At 44.5% G+C, this 19,581-nt stretch overlaps 1 protein-coding gene across 1 annotated transcript; it reads right to left on the bottom strand.

Moving 5' to 3' along the window:
- Positions 1 to 7,716: 7,716 nt before the first annotated feature.
- On the bottom strand, positions 7,717 to 18,007 carry wnt6b (wingless-type MMTV integration site family, member 6b). Its single transcript, XM_085920667.1, has 4 exons — positions 17,276 to 18,007; positions 14,317 to 14,537; positions 9,840 to 10,135; positions 7,717 to 8,472 (listed from the first exon to the last, which is right to left on the bottom strand). Exons 1-4 carry the CDS (start codon positions 17,353 to 17,355, stop codon positions 8,011 to 8,013), a joined length of 1,059 nt encoding a protein of 352 aa, XP_085776793.1. The 5' UTR covers positions 17,356 to 18,007; the 3' UTR covers positions 7,717 to 8,010.
- Positions 18,008 to 19,581: the final 1,574 nt, after the last annotated feature.

Below are 19,581 nucleotides of genomic sequence, written 5' to 3' on the forward strand. Positions count from 1 at the left end.
AATTGTACCAAATTGAATGTAGCCTAATAACCAGCATTTATTTATTTATTTATTTATTTATTTATTATTATTATTTTAATTTATTTATTTAATTTATATGCTCGGGTGTTATTTATTTATCTGTTTGTTTATTTCTTTACTCGGGTGTTTATTTAGTTATGTATTTATTTATGTTTATTTTTTATTTTTTAATATTCACATGCAGGAGAAAGGAAAGAACACTAGAGGGCAGCAGTTCGGCACTGCCTCCCTTAAGCAGGTCCCTTGGCAATAACTGTGAGGTGATCCCACTGCTCAACAGCATATTTTAAAGAGAGCTGCCTTGTGTGTGTTTTTGTCTTTTATTCAACACTTATCTCAGTTCCAGGGAGCACAAGTATAAAAGACACACCTCACCGCCACCTCAGCAACAAATCCGCAGAAGAATCACCAAAGTCCCTCAAATCAACTCCTTGTTCCTTTACCAAACAGTTGAAATGTACTCTGTGATGGCCTTTTGTGGATTGAGCTGAGAGATTGTTGTGTCCAATGACTGCGATTGCGTGTCAGCAAAGCAAAGCAAAGCAAAGCCCGCTGGCACATTTGGTGCTTTGGAAAATTTCCATCCCAAATATATATCCAGCTCATCCAAATTCTGACCAGCGGCTTTCATTAGATGTGGATGATGTTGCTTGAGTGAGTGAGCGAGCCCTCCTTCTTGTTGCCATCTTCTCGTCGCATAACGTTTTGCTGCCATTTCTTACGCACACGTTGAAATGTGGGAAAATTGTCAGTCCGAGTCTGAGCTGAACTGGACCGCTGCGTCTGGAGACATAAAAACCTTTGAGCCGGCCAGGTTAACATCATACTTTGTCATTACGGGCTGGAAGCATATTTATTTTTCATGCAGCCATTGAAAACATGCGTGTTTAATCTCACGCCGCTCACTCTCGGTGAAACGTGAAGCCTCTCGACTTTTCATTTAATAATAAAGGAAAACACAGGCCTATTCCCGGGAGTGCTTTTTTTCGAATGGACAAATTTGGTTGAATATGAATCGAATTGTCCTGCAGGGAGGGACACGGCCGAGTTACGTTTTCCCAGTCTGGTTGCGAGTGCCATGTAAACATTCGGGGTCGTGAGCAGATCGTTTATAGTCTTACGCAAAGCGAGCCCCGATCTTTTTTTTATTTGCTCGTACTTGCTTTTAGATTTCTTGGACTGACTTGGTTTCAAGGGCCACCCGGCGCCAAAAGTGAAAACTGGGTATCAAGTTTAGACACTCACGACCGATTTTTAATCGGCGTAGCCCTCTTTAGGGACGGTGTATTTATCAACCTGTGATTTTTTTATTGTATGACGCCAATAGTGACCTTTAACCTCGGCTACCTTGAACATCTGCAATGGGATATCCTTCGAACCAGAGGGGCCTTCGCTCTGACAAAGAAAAATCATCCCTGGAAAATCCCTTGATAGCTGTGACTGGGAGGACATGTATGGATTGGACCTTTGACCTCAGTTACCTCAGTCATCAAGTGTCCTGCTAAGTCATTACAAAGCAAAGTGACAAAGTTTTACATTGGTCAACAGACAATTCTGTTCTGTTTTATTTGATATATTTATTTCTTATTTTGTTTAGAATTTTATTTGTGCTTTTTCTTTTCTTTTTTTATATTCTAATATTATTTTTTTGGCCTTTATTGAGCATCGTGACTACATCCGGCCATCGAATGACTCAGCACAATTCCAAACTTTCCCTTCGACTTTTAGGGGAATATCAGATGACTCAAACGCCCCCCCGCATCTCCGCCCCCGCTCCTGACCTTTGCTTACACGGGGGCTAGCGACCTTGTGCATGTAGCGCAGTCCCACCCTCGCTCGATGTGGCTCCCCAAAAAAAGGAGTTCAAGCAAAGTTCAATTTTCTCGACAAAGCAGACACGAGCGCCATCGGACGGACTCGCTGCTAAGGAACATTCTTTGTCGCTGTTGGCGTTACGGCGTGTGCGGAACGAGACGAGCGGCAAAGCAAGCAAGCAGGCCTGCCTTGCTTTGGAAAACAGAAAGCTAGAGAAGCAAATGTTCCCGTTCTCTCCTTCCAACTACTTGTCCTTTCTCCCTGGGGCTCAATCCAGCAAATTGAAACGTATGCTTGCGATATTATGCAGCTGTGCCTGCTCACAATTCACAGCACGCATTTGTTGGCTTGTTACGCATGCAAGTTTCTACAACGGCCTCACACTTGTTTTTTGAAAAATTCTAATTCATGGCGGCAGTTTTGCGAGTTCCCAGGCCCAGAAAAACTCACACAGTCTGCTTGAAATCGATTGAAACGTCTTTGCTGGGAAAGAAAGTTTGCGGAGTGCTGAGAACTGACTGCCTTGTTGAAAGCTCTTGATTACTTTTCAGATGGAGAAAGAACGGAGAAGACAGATTTGCTGTGATAAATGTTTTTTTTTTTCAGACACACACATGAATAAGAATTGTTCACTTTTTTGTTTTGTGTGTGTAATCAATCTCAATTTCTTTTCTTTCTTTCTTTCTTTCTTTCTTTCTTTCTTTCTTTCTTTCGTTCTTTCTTTCTTTCTTTCTTTCTTTCTTTCTTTCTTTCTTTCTTTCTTTCTTTCTTTCTTTCTTTCTTTTTTGTGTTCTCCTGGAGATAATCATGATATATATTTTTTAATTGTCATTATTCTACTTTCCTATGAATAACATAAGCATCATCATCATCATCGTCATGGTCTCCAGCTCGTCTTCGTCATCTTCACGAGCGAGCGGCTGGTCCTCCAGGCTGACTTTTCTTTGCAGAGGACGCCCCCTTGTGTTCACTCACCGGAACAACCTGAACAACGTTGAGCGAGAGAGACTCAGCGGCTGCTTCTCAACTTTGACGCTCGACTTCAAACTGATATCCAAGTCAAAGTCTGCTTCATTGTCAATTTCTTCACATGCCAAGACACACAAAGAGATCGAAATTTCGTTTCCAACTCACCCACGGTGACAAGACATTTTACATCACGGACAAACAGAACAATAACATAACACAAAAAGTAAAAACAAGAAGGCACATACAATGAATGAATGAATGAATGAATGAATGAATGAATAAATAAATAAATAAATAAACAATCAATCAAACAAACAATGGAGCAAAAATGGAGCAAGTGTGCAAACAGCAGAAAGTCAGAATATTAATTGAACAATATCTGACGATTGTTAGCCATCGTAAGGACTCCAAAGTCAAATTGTGTTGAACACATGTGCTCACACGCGCTCAACTTGTTTTGCTTTGTGTCCACGCCTGGAATCCAAACCCAAGACGTGACCTTGAGCCGAAGCAGCCGTCGCACAACCCTCGCTTGGCCTCTGAAAAAAAAAAAAAGAAGGAAGGGGAGCGCGAGCGTCCAGGATGATTTGATTTGTGTTCGAACCCTACGTGTGACTAGAAAGCTGACTGAGATGACAAAAAGGAGCTGCAATATGCAGGCTCTCCTCACCTCACTTGAATTGAACCTTGGCTTTATCTGGATGGCAATTAATCTGTTTTAGCACTGAGCTCACCCCGAAAAGAAGCAACACCCTCGCGTGCGCCTCTCAGTCTTAAAAGTTACATTAGAGACGTGCACGGTTCTCTTTCTAAAATGTTCTCCGTCCATCTTTACACATATTTTCAGCGTTTATCTTCATCCATTTTTCAATCATTTAGAAACGAATCCTTTTTAGAGGCTCTTTAAAAAGTCATTACAACTGAAGGATTCTCTCCGCCACCGCTAGAGGGAGCCCATGTACTGCATTCTCACTTGTGTAATAATCCTTATAAGGGGAACGAGCGCCACACGGTTGGATCGAGCTGGTTAGTGATGTGCATTCCAGTTCTTTTAAGTGAACAGAATCTTTAGAATAAGTTCACTCAGAAGATTTGTTCAAACAAATCGTTCAACAAATCGTCCTCTCCACACAAACACACTGATCCTTTTTTTTTTTTTTTTTTTAATAAATCAAATTATCAAAAATCATGGTCAAAGCTTGTCAAAGTGAAAAGTGCCACACCCGCCCTCACCCCCACTTTCTGATTGGCTGTTGGATCCGTGACGTCACTCGGACACTCTATTAGGTACACCGCCATTTTCTGGTGTTCCTAATAACAGGCCACTTCATTAGGGAAAAATCATGGTCAAAATTTAAATGAAAGTGAAAAGTGCCACACCCAAACAACCCCCCACTTTCTGATTGGCTGTTGGATCCGTGACGTCACTCGGACACTCCATTAGGTACACCGCCATTTTTGGGTGTACCTAATAACAGGCCACTTTATTAGGGAAAAATCATGGTCAAAATTTAAATGAAAGTGAAAAGTGCCACACCCAAACAACCCCCCACTTTCTGATTGGCTGTTGGATCCGTGACGTCACTCGGACACTCCATTAGGTACACCGCCATTTTTGGGTGTACCTAATAACAGGCCACTTCATTAGGGAAAAATCATGGTCAAAATTTAAATGAAAGTGAAAAGTGCCACACCCAAACAACCCCCCACTTTCTGATTGGCTGTTGGATCCGTGACGTCACTCGGACACTCCATTAGGTACACCGCCATTTTCTGGTGTTCCTAATAACAGGCCACTTCATTAGGGAAAAATCATGGTCAAAATTTAAATGAAAGTGAAAAGTGCCACACCCAAACAACCCCCCACTTTCTGATTGGCTGTTGGATCCGTGACGTCACTCGGACACTCCATTAGGTACACCGCCATTTTTGGGTGTACCTAATAACAGGCCACTTTATTAGGGAAAAATCATGGTCAAAATTTAAATGAAAGTGAAAAGTGCCACACCCAAACAACCCCCCACTTTCTGATTGGCTGTTGGATCCGTGACGTCACTCGGACACTCCATTAGGTACACCGCCATTTTTGGGTGTACCTAATAACAGGCCACTTCATTAGGGAAAAATCATGGTCAAAATTTAAATGAAAGTGAAAAGTGCCACACCCAAACAACCCCCCACTTTCTGATTGGCTGTTGGATCCGTGACGTCACTCGGACACTCTATTAGGTACACCGCCATTTTCTGGTGTTCCTAATAACAGGCCACTTCATTAGGGAAAAATCATGGTCAAAATTTAAATGAAAGTGAAAAGTGCCACACCCAAACAACCCCCCACTTTCTGATTGGCTGTTGGATCCGTGACGTCACTCGGACACTCCATTAGGTACACCGCCATTTTTGGGTGTACCTAATAACAGGCCACTTTATTAGGGAAAAATCATGGTCAAAATTTAAATGAAAGTGAAAAGTGCCACACCCAAACAACCCCCCACTTTCTGATTGGCTGTTGGATCCGTGACGTCACTCGGACACTCCATTAGGTACACCGCCATTTTTGGGTGTACCTAATAACAGGCCACTTTATTAGGGAAAAATCATGGTCAAAATTTAAATGAAAGTGAAAAGTGCCACACCCAAACAACCCCCCACTTTCTGATTGGCTGTTGGATCCGTGACGTCACTCGGACACTCCATTAGGTACACCGCCATTTTTGGGTGTACCTAATAACAGGCCACTTTATTAGGGAAAAATCATGGTCAACATTTAAATGAAAGTGAAAAGTGCCACACCCAAACAACCCCCCACTTTCTGATTGGCTGTTGGATCCGTGACGTCACTCGGACACTCCATTAGGTACACCGCCATTTTCGGGTGTACCTAATCACAGGCCATTTCATTAGGGAAAAATCATGGTCAAAATTTAAATGAAAGTGAAAAGTGCCACACCCAAACAACCCCCCACTTTCTGATTGGCTGTTGGATCCGTGACGTCACTCGGACACTCCATTAGGTACACCGCCATTTTCAGGTGTTCCTAATAACAGGCCACTTCATTAGGGAAAAATCATGGTCAAAATTTAACTGAAAGTGAAAAGTGCCACACCCAAACAACCCCCCACTTTCTGATTGGCTGTTTGATCTGTGACGTCACAAGGACACTCCATTAGGTACACCGCCATTTTCAGGTGTACCTAATCACAGGCCACTTCATTAGGGAAAAATCATGGTCAAAATTTAAATGAAAGTGAAAAGTGCCACACCCAAACAACCCCCCACTTTCTGATTGGCTGTTGGATCCGTGACGTCACTCGGACACTCCATTAGGTACACCGCCATTTTTGGGTGTACCTAATAACAGGCCACTTTATTAGGGAAAAATCATTTTTTCAATCAACACCATTTTCAGCTTTGTTCGCGAAGATTCACGAGTGACAGACAGCGTTGCTGCTATGCCAGCCGACACACGTTATGCCGACATTGATGTTTTAATTTTGTATTTGTTGGATTGTAGTTGATGGCGTTATTATACCGAATGTGTTTGAATAAAAGGTTAAAAAAAATCCATTATGCCGACATTTGTTGTTGGGGGACACAGACTCAACATAAAACACATACGTATTGTTATATAAAGCAGTCAACCAAACGTTTGATTTTTATAATTTAATTGGCGAATATAAAAACAAGGAATAAAACACCAGACAAGTTTGAACATAAATGTTTATTAAAATAATAATAATAACAATAATAACAATAATTTCAAACCAGCAATCTAATGTGAAATTCCCAGGTCGCCATCCTCACGAGTCTAGTGGCAGCGGACGAGGATTTTTGCCACCCAAACAATAATGGCCGCCCCGATCTGTGACGTCAGTGCATAGTCTCCATTGACTAGTCTGGATTCGTTCCGTCACTGATCCGTCCGTTCTCGCGATGAACTGGAAATGCAAATGACTCATTCACTGATTCGTTCGCTCACATATCCGTTCAGTTGGTGAACGGGAAATGCAATTTACGACTCGTTCGTGAACGGGAGGTGAATGCATTTTCTTCTTCGTTTTGTTTTACGGCGAGGTGGCACCACCTTCAATGCGCATTACCGACACCTACTGGTTGAAGTCATATGAAGTGAAAAAAGAACGAATCTCTTAAGAAAGTGATTCGCTCACTCTCGTTCACTGAATAGATCCGTTCTTTTGGCCAAATCGTTCACTTACGAGCCAACACCAGTGCTGGTGTCACATTACCTACCTCTTCAGGGTCCTCTTTGCGTCTCGCTCACTCTCTCGTTATCTTTGTAGCCGCCATTCATTTAGTTCCAACAACCTCCCTCATTTGTCATTTTTTATATCACGCAATGTCTTCTGCCTATGCTCTGCTCCTCTTTACTCTTGCTAAGTCGATGCGCCACCTAGGGGGAAAAAAACACGATGTCTGGAAACAATCACGTGATCTACCAGCCCTTTTCTTCTTTTTTTTTAAGTGATGTTTTGTGCACAAAGACACAATTCAATCCATTTGTGGATGTTTGTTTGTCATAAAGTAAACATTCCCATCCTCATCTCGGACATCCACGCATCAAAATCAACAATTAATGACCGCAAAAGCAAAATGAAGGAGGTTGGCATTTGACCCGCAGACAATTTTAGAACAGAGATGAGGAGCAGAATCGGAAAAGAGGACCCGGCCTCATTTTTGTCGACTAGATTAAAGCATTCGAACGCTGCAACAAATTCCTGAAAAATCACAACTTGTGTCAACTTGCAGACTCATTTGAGTCTGCAGGTCTTTGCCTCACATCTTTACATTTTATTTGATGATGACATGACTGTGTTTTGGAGGAAAGAAGATGCTTTTTTTTTTCAAATTAGGATGAAAAATCTTGTTGCAAAAATATTTGTTCTATGAGAGGTGAGGAAGGAATCCCAATTTGAGCTGCACACTACATGTTTTATTGTCAAGCTTCTATTGAGATGTTCTAATCAGCTTTCATCAGAAATCATTTTTAGGACCAGGAAAATGCAAATATCTTAAGGAATGCTGTAAGCAGGATAGGTGCAATACGGAGAACCACACAGTCTGGATCTTACTTTACAATGGCCCAAAAAAAAAAAAACAACAACAACAAACCCACAGAAATCTCAATATATTAAAAAAAAAAAAAAAAGTCATTACAAAAAGTTACGGGAATCCGTTCCAGTTCATCAGTGACAGAGACTTAGGTTCTTTTGGATGGTGCACTTCTTGCACTGGACCACACAGCACCAGTGAAAACGACACAGACAGTTCTCCTCAAACACCAGCGTTTCCTCGCGGTAGCCCCGCTGGCAGCAGAGCAGGTCGCAGCCGCTGATGTCCATGGCCGTGCTGTTGCACACTCGCCCCCGCGTCCCCAGCGAACCCGTTTTACGGTTGGCCAGACAGAAATCGGGCGACTCGTCCGAGTAGATGAGATCCTGCCTGTCCGGGGGTTTGATGTTCTGCCCTACGGGGATCAGCGTCTTGCCGTCGTTGCCTCCCATCACTTTGGAAGCGCCGTTGAAGCGCTCCAGAAGCCGCTCGCCCACCTCGCGGAAATGAGGCATCTTTTTCCAGCAGGTGCGTAACGTGCACGAGCTGGACAGTCCGTGGCACTTGCACTCTGTCCGCATGTAGAGCTTCACTGCCTTGGGAGGGGCACAAAAAAACAACAACAATCCACTATGAAAGAAACAATTCCAAAATTTGCTTTCAAATGATGTTTGAAGAGCATTTCTGAAATAATCCAGAACAGAGAACTGTGTTGATTTCTGGACCGTGGTTCAAATGAAAGCAGACAACTGGAGTTTTTCGAAAACCGACAAACTTGAGTTGCTGCTTTGAAGAGGAGTTGACAAAGCAGATGGATCAACATTCACATTCAACACACTTTCATGTCATCCTCTCCATTAAATATTCAGATTGAAATGTAAAAAATAAATGGAAAAAAAAAACCTTCTGGCATGTAGACTTTATGTGTGCCTTTGTAGATGTTTTTTGAAATGCCGTTTTTTGAACACGTCTCTCTCCTTGGACCTGAAAAGTCGGTGAGCCCTGAGCACGGTTTTGAAACAACAACAAAAACTAGCTGGCTGGCTCGATGGGTAAGATAAAAGCAGATGCTTCTCCCAAGGAATTTACCTCTCTAACCCCCCCATTTTGCCTCTGGCCTTCCTACATCCAACAAGCCTTGACAACAGATCATTCACTTATACTGCACATAATTAACCCATCACACACGGCGACACACACAAACACGCACGAATGCACAAAAACAGCTTATTTCAAAATGCTTTCTTCTTCGCTAATGCTACAGTTGGAAAATATCCCAAAATCCACGCCCGTTCTTCCCTACCTGTCTGTGACCTCGGCTGCAGTCAAACGTAATTACGTCCTTTGCCGGTATCGCCAACGCTGACGACTAAAGAGGTGATGTCACTTTGGAGATGTTCAAAGCTGCACTTTAAATCAAGACGGCGATCCAATGTAAAAGCTCCAAACCCGGCATTTAAGACCCATTAGGTCCATAATTCACACGGTCTCGGTACGGGCGACAAACAGGAACTTTGGGGCGTCTGGCTGAGCCGTGGAGGACACCTGCCTCGGAGGCTCCAAAACAAAAAAGTGTGGCACGTTCTTGCTTTTGTCTTTCAGAAACCCGATTCTCGTCAGAATATCGTTTTACGGCGCTACACCAACACGGCCGGGGGCGATGTGTTTCTTGTTGGCGGGATGAAGGAACATTCCACAGGACAAGCGAGCCCTGGGAGTGAAGTTCTTGGAACGAAAGGTGGAACCTGGGCGGCAGCGCTAGCATCCAAATGAATATTCGGGAATACTTTTCAAACGACATTGCATTAGCTTAGCGCTAGCACATTATGGACAGGCTAACAAGTAGCATTTATGTGCCGGTCTAACTCGTAAGCATTTCCCGCAAACCGTTTAGTGTCATAACCATACGCGTATGTTCTTTATCCTCCGCGAAGAACAGCTGATATATTCGATGCGTTTTTACCAGTCGTCCGGCTTCGTTGTTGTGCAGGTCAACGAGCGTCCTGATGTCGCTTTTGCCGCGTCTCCTCTTGGCATCCATGAACTGCTTGGACTTGTCGTAGCCAAACTCCACGTCGTCTCCGCAGCCTCCCCACTCCCATTTGACCCCGTCGCCGGACGACAGAGGTTTCGGGGGGGCTCTGTTCCTGGTGGCCTCGCAACCGCACTGCAGCAGGTCCCCCATGCTGCAGGCCTGGGTCACCGCGTGGCTCACGCCGGCCGCCGTGATGGCGTACACAAACGCCGTCTCCCGGATATCTGGAAAGGGAAAGCGGCAGAGGGGCGCCTTAGTTCCAAAGACCCTTTGGCACAATTCTGACTCCATTCTTCAACATCATTTGGACTGGCAGTGCCGAGAGGATTAAAGACGCACAATTTACGGAACACAGCTGCTGCCGGTTTATTTCTGGTTGGGAGCTGTCCTGTCTGGGCTAAAGTCAAGTCAAATGGCCGTCTGTCCTCAGCCCCATTGGCATCATTAGCACAGCGCTATCTCCGCTCATTTGTCTTGACGTGGAGAGCTGGGAAAGAATCCGACAACTGGCTCGATGTGATTTCAATTAAAAGTTCCATTGCGCAATGGGTGGAATGTTTTGGTTTTGCCTGACTGACAGCCAACGTCTAGGCCACAGGTGTCAAAGTCAAGGCCCGGGGGCCAGATACGGCCCGCCACATCCTTTTAGACAAAGTGTGCATCAAATTCGTGCGTCATTACTAGAATGCAAATTGTCTTCACTAACACTATAAGTTAATCTGTAAAACTCATTTGACAAAAAAAAAAAAAAAAATGAGAGCGGATAACCACTTAGATGACATGGTTGCATATGTATACACACCCACCTTTAAACAGGGATAATGCCTGGCACCATCTCACTCAAATAAATGGATTATGTGCAATTGTGTGAACATTTTCAACCTCTCGATTTCAACACGTTATTTTTCTCGCGCCAATTTTCTACTGCGTTCCAATTTCCGCGTGCTTCCTTCCCTCCTTGTCTGAGAAGGGCCAGAATGCCAAATGAACATCATTCCTCCGGTTACTCAGATTCCTCCTTGATCATGTCAACACTTGCTCACCCAACATTGTGCCTCATATCAAACCCTCATCCCGTCATTTTGTTATCATTCCCCTTAAGTTGTTCAGATAAGTGATGGAAGAACTGGCCCCGAGTTGGAGACGGACGGCCCTTTCGTCTTTGCTCCTCTAAGAGGAGGTTAAAATAGCATGTCCTCCATTCCGACCCATGAGCCGGCAGCGGGCCAAATACACGCCTCGCGCTTTTACTTTGCGCTTGGCATTTTCTTGCTCAGTCAGCGAAACAACTCGAAACGTGAACGTCCACAACACTGCTGCTCCGCTTCTGCGAGTGTGAATTTGCAAACAGAAACGACACTTTACAGCTAAGAAAAAAAACAAAAACGTCATTTTAAGAATACGGACGTGCGTGTGTGCAAGACCGCAGTTAAACAAAGTGACTTTTATGTCTAAAAGCTGGAAGGGGGCGAGCGTGCAGTCACCAGCGTCTCCCCTGCCAACTCCATATCTCATCATTCGGAGAATGGGATTCATTAGGGATGGTAACACACGCACACACACAATGGGTGGCGTGCGATGAGACCGGCCGGGCGCGGAGCAAAACGTTGCGATATCAAGACCAGCTGTGCAAGGCGGCGGCGGCGGCGGCGCGATACAGCCGCCGCATGCGGAGAGTGCCTCGGTGTATACATTTGCAAAGAACTATCACGTGTGCTTACATACTGGACAGGGTGAGGTGACCACTATGGGATGGATGTGTGGTGAGGGCTTCATGATTTGTCCAAAATAAGAAATCTCTGGGCCAAAAAAGATTTAATATTCATTTACTTTTCTTTTTTCCACATTGTTTTTCCTGTTTCATCTTTAACAGATTTGGTACCTGGTGTTATTTTTAAGGTATCGTGTACTCGCGGAGGCTGCCGATACCAGTCACCGATACTTAATTGATATGGCGTGGAGTAAGTCGTCCTCTGCACGAGTTGGTGCTATACTGAGGCGGTTTGACACATCAGCAAATCATCTGTGTCATAAAGAAAGGTTTTTGTTCAGCTATTGGTAAGTTCTCGAAGCATTCTCATAGCAGTTCTGGACAAAAATGGCAACGACTATTATTTTAAGTTCCAACTACTTTTGCCACCTTTTCTATTCTTACGGCTTCTTTTGTCTCCGAGCGGCAATAAAGCGCCGGGTTGTCGGAGCTTGTTGCGCTGAGTGGAAGCTATCAAAAAATGGCAAGATACAAAGCGCCTTGTTTCATATTTTCCTTGGAGACATAAATTCCAAACAAATTCTCCGCCACAGCGGGTGTCTGGGCCTGTCGACGTCTGCTTCTAATTCCACAGGGCCCTTCTGCGGGAATTAGCGCATGCATATTCTTTCAATCCTCTGACTTTTTGGGCAACGGTACCGGGAGGTCTGGGATGTCAAAACATGAATTACCCGGGCTGACATAATACAAATGTGTTAAATGTATTTTCGGCATCCGAGAAAACAACTTTTCGCAAAGACACTTTTATTGGATGGGGATTTGGGTTAATAGCGTGTGGAAATTGCGGCGGCTAGCCTCAGGTAGTCTATTTATTGTTCCTAATATTTGGCTTTGCTTTTCCAAGCCTGCTTGATTTATTTCCCCCAAACAGCTGCGTGTGATCTATTTGCGCTGATGACAAATGAGAGTGGAAATGCGCACGGCCATACCTACCACGCGCATCTCAATCAGGCCAAATTCAAATCATATCAGCATGGGAAAGCCATTGCAGATGCTTTTCTAACGTGATATATCGACTGAATCCTATTTGCTCATTGTGTTGCGTAGCATGATGGAAGTGGAATGTCTGTGCGTGAGAGACACGAGGATCTTTTCCCCATCACTAAGTTCCATTTGTGTCTAAATTTTGGTTTTAGATGATATAATAATGATAATAATAAAAAATAATAATTATTATTATTAATATTTTTACCATTCAAACTGAAAATTTGGTTATAATTAGTTTAGTAGAAAAGTAGAAGTTTTTTTTTTTTTTTCCAGCCTAAGAGTAGATGGGATTTAAAGATAGTTCATATAAAATAAATCTTGGCGGAAGCTGTAAAAAGTTTGTCAAGGTTTATGATCGGGAAAGACAACATTGACTGAAAATAATGTTGTGAAATCAATTAAATGTGTTATTGCGAATCCACGCCTTACACACACACGCCCACATCCACACAACTTGTTGGCATGCGGTCAAAATGCTTAACGCTAGCCGAGGTTTATAAGATAGCCCGCAGATATTTTTGCAGAAAGAGATTACAGTGATGTTTCAATCACCGTGTAAGCCCTTCAAAAGGGCAAAAAAAAAGCAAAAGACCACATGCATCATGACAAATATTTTGCACGGGACCAAATTGTTCAACGTCGCAATAATATTCATGGGGAAAAAAACAAAACACCAGGGAAGACAAAGCGAAAACACAGCGCGAGTGTTTGTTTTGACTCGAGTGTGGCGAAGCGGCAGTTATTGGAGCAGCTACAAAACTCAAGTGGAAGAGCACAAAAGGGGAACAGAGGGAAACGTCAACAAACAAGCGGAGGGCAATTTTTTACCAGGAAATATCAGTTAGTATAAGATCTCTTGATTGGGGCGTCCAATTTGCTCCAATTTCACCAAAGCAGAACAATCCAGCGTAAGCTCACCATTTGCAACTTTTCTGAAGTCTCGACAAACTATTTGAAGGAGAGGAGCGAGCGAGACTTGTTTGAATGCGTATCAACAAAAGCCTTACAAGTAGATGCAGGTCAACGAGTGTTGCAAAACAAAAGAGCAATTTGCCTTTTCTTATAGACAGCCAGGAATGTGTGATTAATTGCCCTTCTGTCTTCTGCCGGTACATTCTTGCCCTCTCTTCCCGTCTTATCTATTTAATTTCTTTTTTTCATCACAGCCAAGATTGAAAACCTTAATTGTGTATTCTTATTATTCTTATTATTCCTATGATTCTTCTTTTTCTTATTATTATTATATATATTTTTTAATTAGTATTATTATTTATCGCAGCCAAGATTCAAAACCTTAATGGTGTAATATTATTATGATTGAATAGATTTCTTTCGAACGCAATCATGTCAGACATCAAAGAGCAGCGAGAAGATGCCGAGGGACGTTCGCAGCAGATATTAGCCGATCATTTCAAGCGTGCCCGATCTAGCCCGGAGTCCAAGCGACAAAAGCCGCCCTTGTCTTGCCGAGCCACATTAGACAAGACATCTGACCTCCTGTTGGCGCAAGACTGTCTGCTGAGGTCAAAGGTTGCAAACCCTCCAGTGGAAAACTGGAGATGGCTTTATTATCTTTTTTTTTTTTTTTTTGAATGAACCGCAAAACCATGGTGTGATTGTCAGAAAATGGAAAAAACGCTGACTCACCTTGTTGTAGTATTTTTCCAAAGTACTTGTTGTGACTGGTGCAGTTCCACCGCCGGTACTTGAACTGGTACTGGCACTCCCTGATGCCCAGCCGGGCCCCTTTGGCCACTTCGCTGACAATCTCCGGCTGAGTTTGACACAGCTCGGCCTGCTTCCCCGCCAGCCGCTTTGCCTTCCTGCAAATGCTGTTGGGGTCCATCAGCAGCGGACTGCCCACCGCCCTGAATCACAACAAAGAACATCATCAGCCAAAAAAAGGAACCGAAAGTCTTGTCTCGCTTCATCGCCGACACCTCAAATCATTCGTTTGTTTGCAGAAAGTTCAACAAACAATCCCGCCGGATGCGCACATCCCACCAGACCTCGCTATCTCCCAAAAGTTGTCCAATGTGTGTGAACAGATGTATCAACACAAGCGTACGTGTAAATTAGCAGGTGCTGGAACGCTACTTAGCTCCACAAAGCGCCACTCAACAACCACTTATTATCTACACACTGTCATCACGACGCACGTGTGCGTGTGCGCACCATCATGTGAGCCCAGTCAATCCCTCAAAGAGCCAGAAGGTAATATCTTTTTTTTTTTTTTTGTGACGGGCAAATCAGACACACGAGAGCAAATCTGAAAACGAAGCCAAGAAAGGTGAAAGAGTTCATTGGCGGAGGGGAGATATATCCAAAAATGGGGGGGCCAAGCATTCTTGCCCTTGTTTGGAGATGACGGGTGAGCAAGGTGAGAAGGAAAAAAATAATAAACAAGAACTAAAGGGATTCTTCAATTCAAACAAATGTGGATGGTGTAAGAGTGAGCAAATATCCAATTAGTACAGACAGCTCTTTAGAATGAGGACATCGTTGAAAATGTCCACACACCCCTGTTCAAAAAACAGCTTTATGTGATTCAAAAAAACTTTTTCAACCATTCATTTGACATATCACCTTGACCATTTGATGAGTACATTTTTTTTCTCCCAGAGGTTAGCTCAAAAATAATGCAGTTGCATAAGTATGCACACCCTAATCACATCAAATGGGAGCTACCAGACACCTTCTACCATTTAAGCCTATTTGCAACCAGCTAACCACACACACACAATGGTCAGGATACAAAGTGTCAGTGTTCCGCCGAGTGTCATTTCTGACAACCCTCCTACGCAGACAATGAAACAACCCAAAGGTATTTACAGGAGCTGAAATTAGGGGCCGAAAGAGCTTCAAAGTCAAATCTGTCTCACATGAATGCCTCGTCAGTGTGACATCATGAAAAAAAAAAAAAGCAACCCACACAAGTCGAGCCTCGACAGTGGGATTTCTCATGCAAGCTTTTTGGAATGTCCTTTGATATGTTTTATGATTTACGCCGCTGGCTCATATTGAAGCCATTTGATCCACTCGTATCGTGCAGCAAGTGCAAAAGTCAGAAAGCCCGATTGGTCGCTGGATCAAAGATTGCGTGCGACCCCACCTCAGGTTTCATCCAGGCAAATCTTCACTTTGCGTGCAGCCTCTTAAAAAGTTGGCGCGGCTGGGCAAAGCAAAGGCATTCCTCCTTGCTCGGGCCAAATGATTAGAGCGGCCTAATCAGCAAAGAGGCTCTGAAAGGACGGACGGACGTCACGGGTTTTTTTTTTTTTTTTCCTCAGCCGGCCGGGTGAGACAAAGAGAGACTTTAGAGAGGGGCGAGCGAGAAACGACGGGTCGCCCGGTGCTTTTCAAACAGAGCACATCATTGTCCCCCCGCCAGATGCGCAGGTGTGCTTTCTCCTTCGCTCGCTCACTCGCTCCGCCGTCTAGCGCTGAAAGAAGATGACAATTTATGTCAGTGGGGATGAAAAGGAAACAGATGCTATCGCCGCTCACCAACATGCGGCCCGTGGTCAGCAACAAGGACCTCATGAGTAGTCCCAACGGCCTGCTCGAAAGTTTCACCACTCAGGTTTGACTATCAAAGCTAAAATGTCGAAAATTTGTCGAGCACTCATCCAATTAAAAAAAAAAATCCATGATATATTCCAAACAACAACAGATTCTATTGAAGACAGACAAATTGAATTTCCTGTGTCCACTAACTGGCCAGTTTTGCCGCATCAGCACATGTAAGAGATTCCATTTGCGCTCTGGTCGACATTGTTGTGACTTCCCGGCGAGTTGATTACAAGGCCTTCTCATCACTTTGCAATAGGCCCGTGCCAAAAGGAGTGCGACTTGGCTCTCACCCGTGACAGGACGGAAGAGCGCACGGGTCTCCTTGAACAGCACAGCCCACGCTGACCTTGAATCAAATTGGTCAAGTGGGAGGATTCGCTGGGAACCAATCCCCAAAAGATTGCACGTCCGTTCGTCCGTTTGTCCGTCTCTCGGTGTGAATGGAGACAAACGACAAAGACTGAAAAGATCTCATCTGTCTATCTGTCTGTCTGTCTGTCACACACCGCGCCGTGCTGAACCTGCACGGATTGTTTTATGATGACATATCCACGGCGCCCTGAAGGGCCACCTGACATTCCTGACTCTGACCCCCAAAACACACACACACACACACAAGAACACAACTGCAGGCACTGAGAAGACAGCTATCACCGCCCTTCTTTCTTTCTGATTTCCTATCCTCCAAATACTTAAGCTCACTATGAAAAGTACATTTATGAAACCAATGCAGACAGACAGACAGACAGACAGACAGACAGACAGACAGCTAGACAGCTAGACAGATAGATAGATAGATAGATAGATAGATAGATAGATAGATAGATAGATAGATAGATAGATAGATAGATAGATAGATAAAAAACATATTAAATTTAGACGTTTTCGCTTATATTTTGTACAACTAGTTGCGCATAAAAGTGCGCCACGCAAGTGCGCGCAAAATACCAATCAAGGTCGTCGCGTTGCAGCCATAAAAAAAATATTTAAAAAAAATAATAATCAATAATCATCACTCGACATGAGCACTTACCACCACAATCCGATGATATTGACCGGGCAAAGCAAGATAAAGAACAGAGCCAGTTGGATCCGGGACAGGCGAACCGTCATGTTTGAGCGCTTGAGAACTTTGCAGGTTACTTTTCAGATGTCAAAAGGAAACAAAAGAGAATCCTCCTCTTGTTTTTGTCTTCAGGAAACGTCAAGTCAATCAATGTTCATCATCCAGCTCCCCTCCCGTCGGGCGCATCTTAATGCGCAGCAAAGTCGCTCAAGAGGTGACTGAGCCCAGGTCCAAAGGCTTCATTGTCGCTCCGGTTCTGTCTGTCACGTTACGAGTTCCCCGACGCGCCGAGCGCAAAACGCGACCCAAAAGTGGCTCTGTCCGAACATACCAAAAAAAAATAAAAAATAATAAACCCAATCCAAAAAAGAATACGTCCTTAGAGGATGAGGCAGAGAGAGAGCGTGGATTTGCGGTTCCGTTCGGTTGTCTTTAGCGTTTTGGAAATGACTCAGTCTCGGAGGGTCTTGCGGGCGCAGAGGAGGAAGAGGAGGAAGAGGAGGAGGACCACGGTGTGTGTCAGTGTGTTTTCTTTGGATGATGAAGGGAGGAAAAATGCGCTCTTCTTCTTCTCGCACCTTGGTGTGACGTCGCTCCAGGCGTGGTGGTGGTGGAGCGCGAAGGGGGCGGGAGGGGAGAGGGAAGAGCAGAAGAGAGTTGAGACACTGCAATTAGCCGCGCCGAGATCCGGCTAAAAAAGGCCACCAGGAGGCCAAAACACACACGAGTGTGTGTAAACACGGCTAGAATGTGACTCCATGTTTATGGTGGAGGCTGCTGGAATGGGGCTGACGTCATCACAGGTGTGTGGCATACCTTTGATATGGAAGGACGGCAAAAAAAAACTGCTTTCACCTGGACGTAGGGGTGGTCCGCCTCGTGTCGACGAGTTCTGCGTTCAATTCCCTGGCGTGCTAGCACATCTCCAAAACATGTAGTTGTCTCTCGATGTCTCTTCCACCCCCCACCCCCCCCACTTCGCTGCTGGACCAGCGTGTTTGTAAGGAAGGGCTGATTTTTCATACTTGGCCGAGGCTTTATGGACAATAAAGATCTGATTTCAAAGTCCAGCAGGGTGTTGGGCCTGGGGTCTTGGCTCACAGCTCCAGTTGCCTGCTGGGAGGAGACACTCCACAAGTTCTGACCAGATGGCCATCATCAGCGTACATACGCCAGATACATGGATGGAATTCTTATACACAGGCGTCAAACGTGGTATTTCACCTCGGCGCTCGTCCTTGTTAACAAATTGGAGATGCCTCGGAACAGGTTGGAAACGGAAGGTTCGAAAACGCTCCTACTTGGAGAAAGTGTAAAGCAAACGACGAGGCGTATCTTGAAAAAGTCAAACGCGGGCTGGCTGGCTGTCTTCTTGTTTGCTGTCATGACGACACAAAGTCGCACATCTTGCGTGTCTGTTATTCTCCGAGGAGGGCGTCATCCTCTTTCATTCCTCTCCAGGTTTTTCCCTCTCATTCCTCACACCAAATATGACAAAAGGCGCAAGGGTCAGAGGTCAAGTACATGTTGGAAATGTACGATTTCTAATATCGAGCTATACAAACAACCGGCCCGATATGTCTGGACGCGAGTCATCAGGGTAAATAATGACGTGCAATAATGCGCCGACTCGTCTGATCTGCGTGCTCGGACTGAACCGGGGGAACGTCAGGCCGGGTGATGAAGGGGGTCCCCTCCCTCCCTCCCAAATGCTAACAGGCCGAACCCGTGTCCTACCACACCTATCACACACACATGCTTGACACACATTCCCCCCCTGGCTTTGCTTTCATTTGGGCGTGAAATGGATCCCTACCGTCAAGCAGAATACACCAGCTAGACTTTTCTCCCTCTTTTTCCTCTGTACTGCACATGTGCCCCTTTGCTCTGCACAAAATGCGAAGGGGGGGAAGTCTTCAGTGCCAAATCCGCAAAACAAATTCCCAGGCGATTATGATCACAAATGATTAAGAATCCCATCCGAGCTGATATTTTATGTGACAGCCCCAATTAGATCTGAAGCAGAAACACATGACGGCCCGAAAAGATTTGAAAGGAGACGCGGTCTGTCCCTGGGAACGCCGCGCAAAAGCCAGACTGATGAAATTCTTCCGTCAGCGACATGATTGGTGGGAAGCCCAAAAAGTGCCACGGGATGTCACGCGCAGGATCGAAAGTCATTTTCAAATATCTAACATTTCCTTCAGAATTGCCGCAGTTTTTTTTTTTGGCGTGGTTACATTTTGTGACGCAATAAAAAAAAAAAATAGCTT

This window comes from Syngnathus leptorhynchus, chromosome 9, assembly GCF_054491065.1.
Source record: "Syngnathus leptorhynchus isolate UIUO chromosome 9, UIUO_Slep, whole genome shotgun sequence".
NCBI lineage: Eukaryota > Metazoa > Chordata > Actinopteri > Syngnathiformes > Syngnathidae > Syngnathus > Syngnathus leptorhynchus.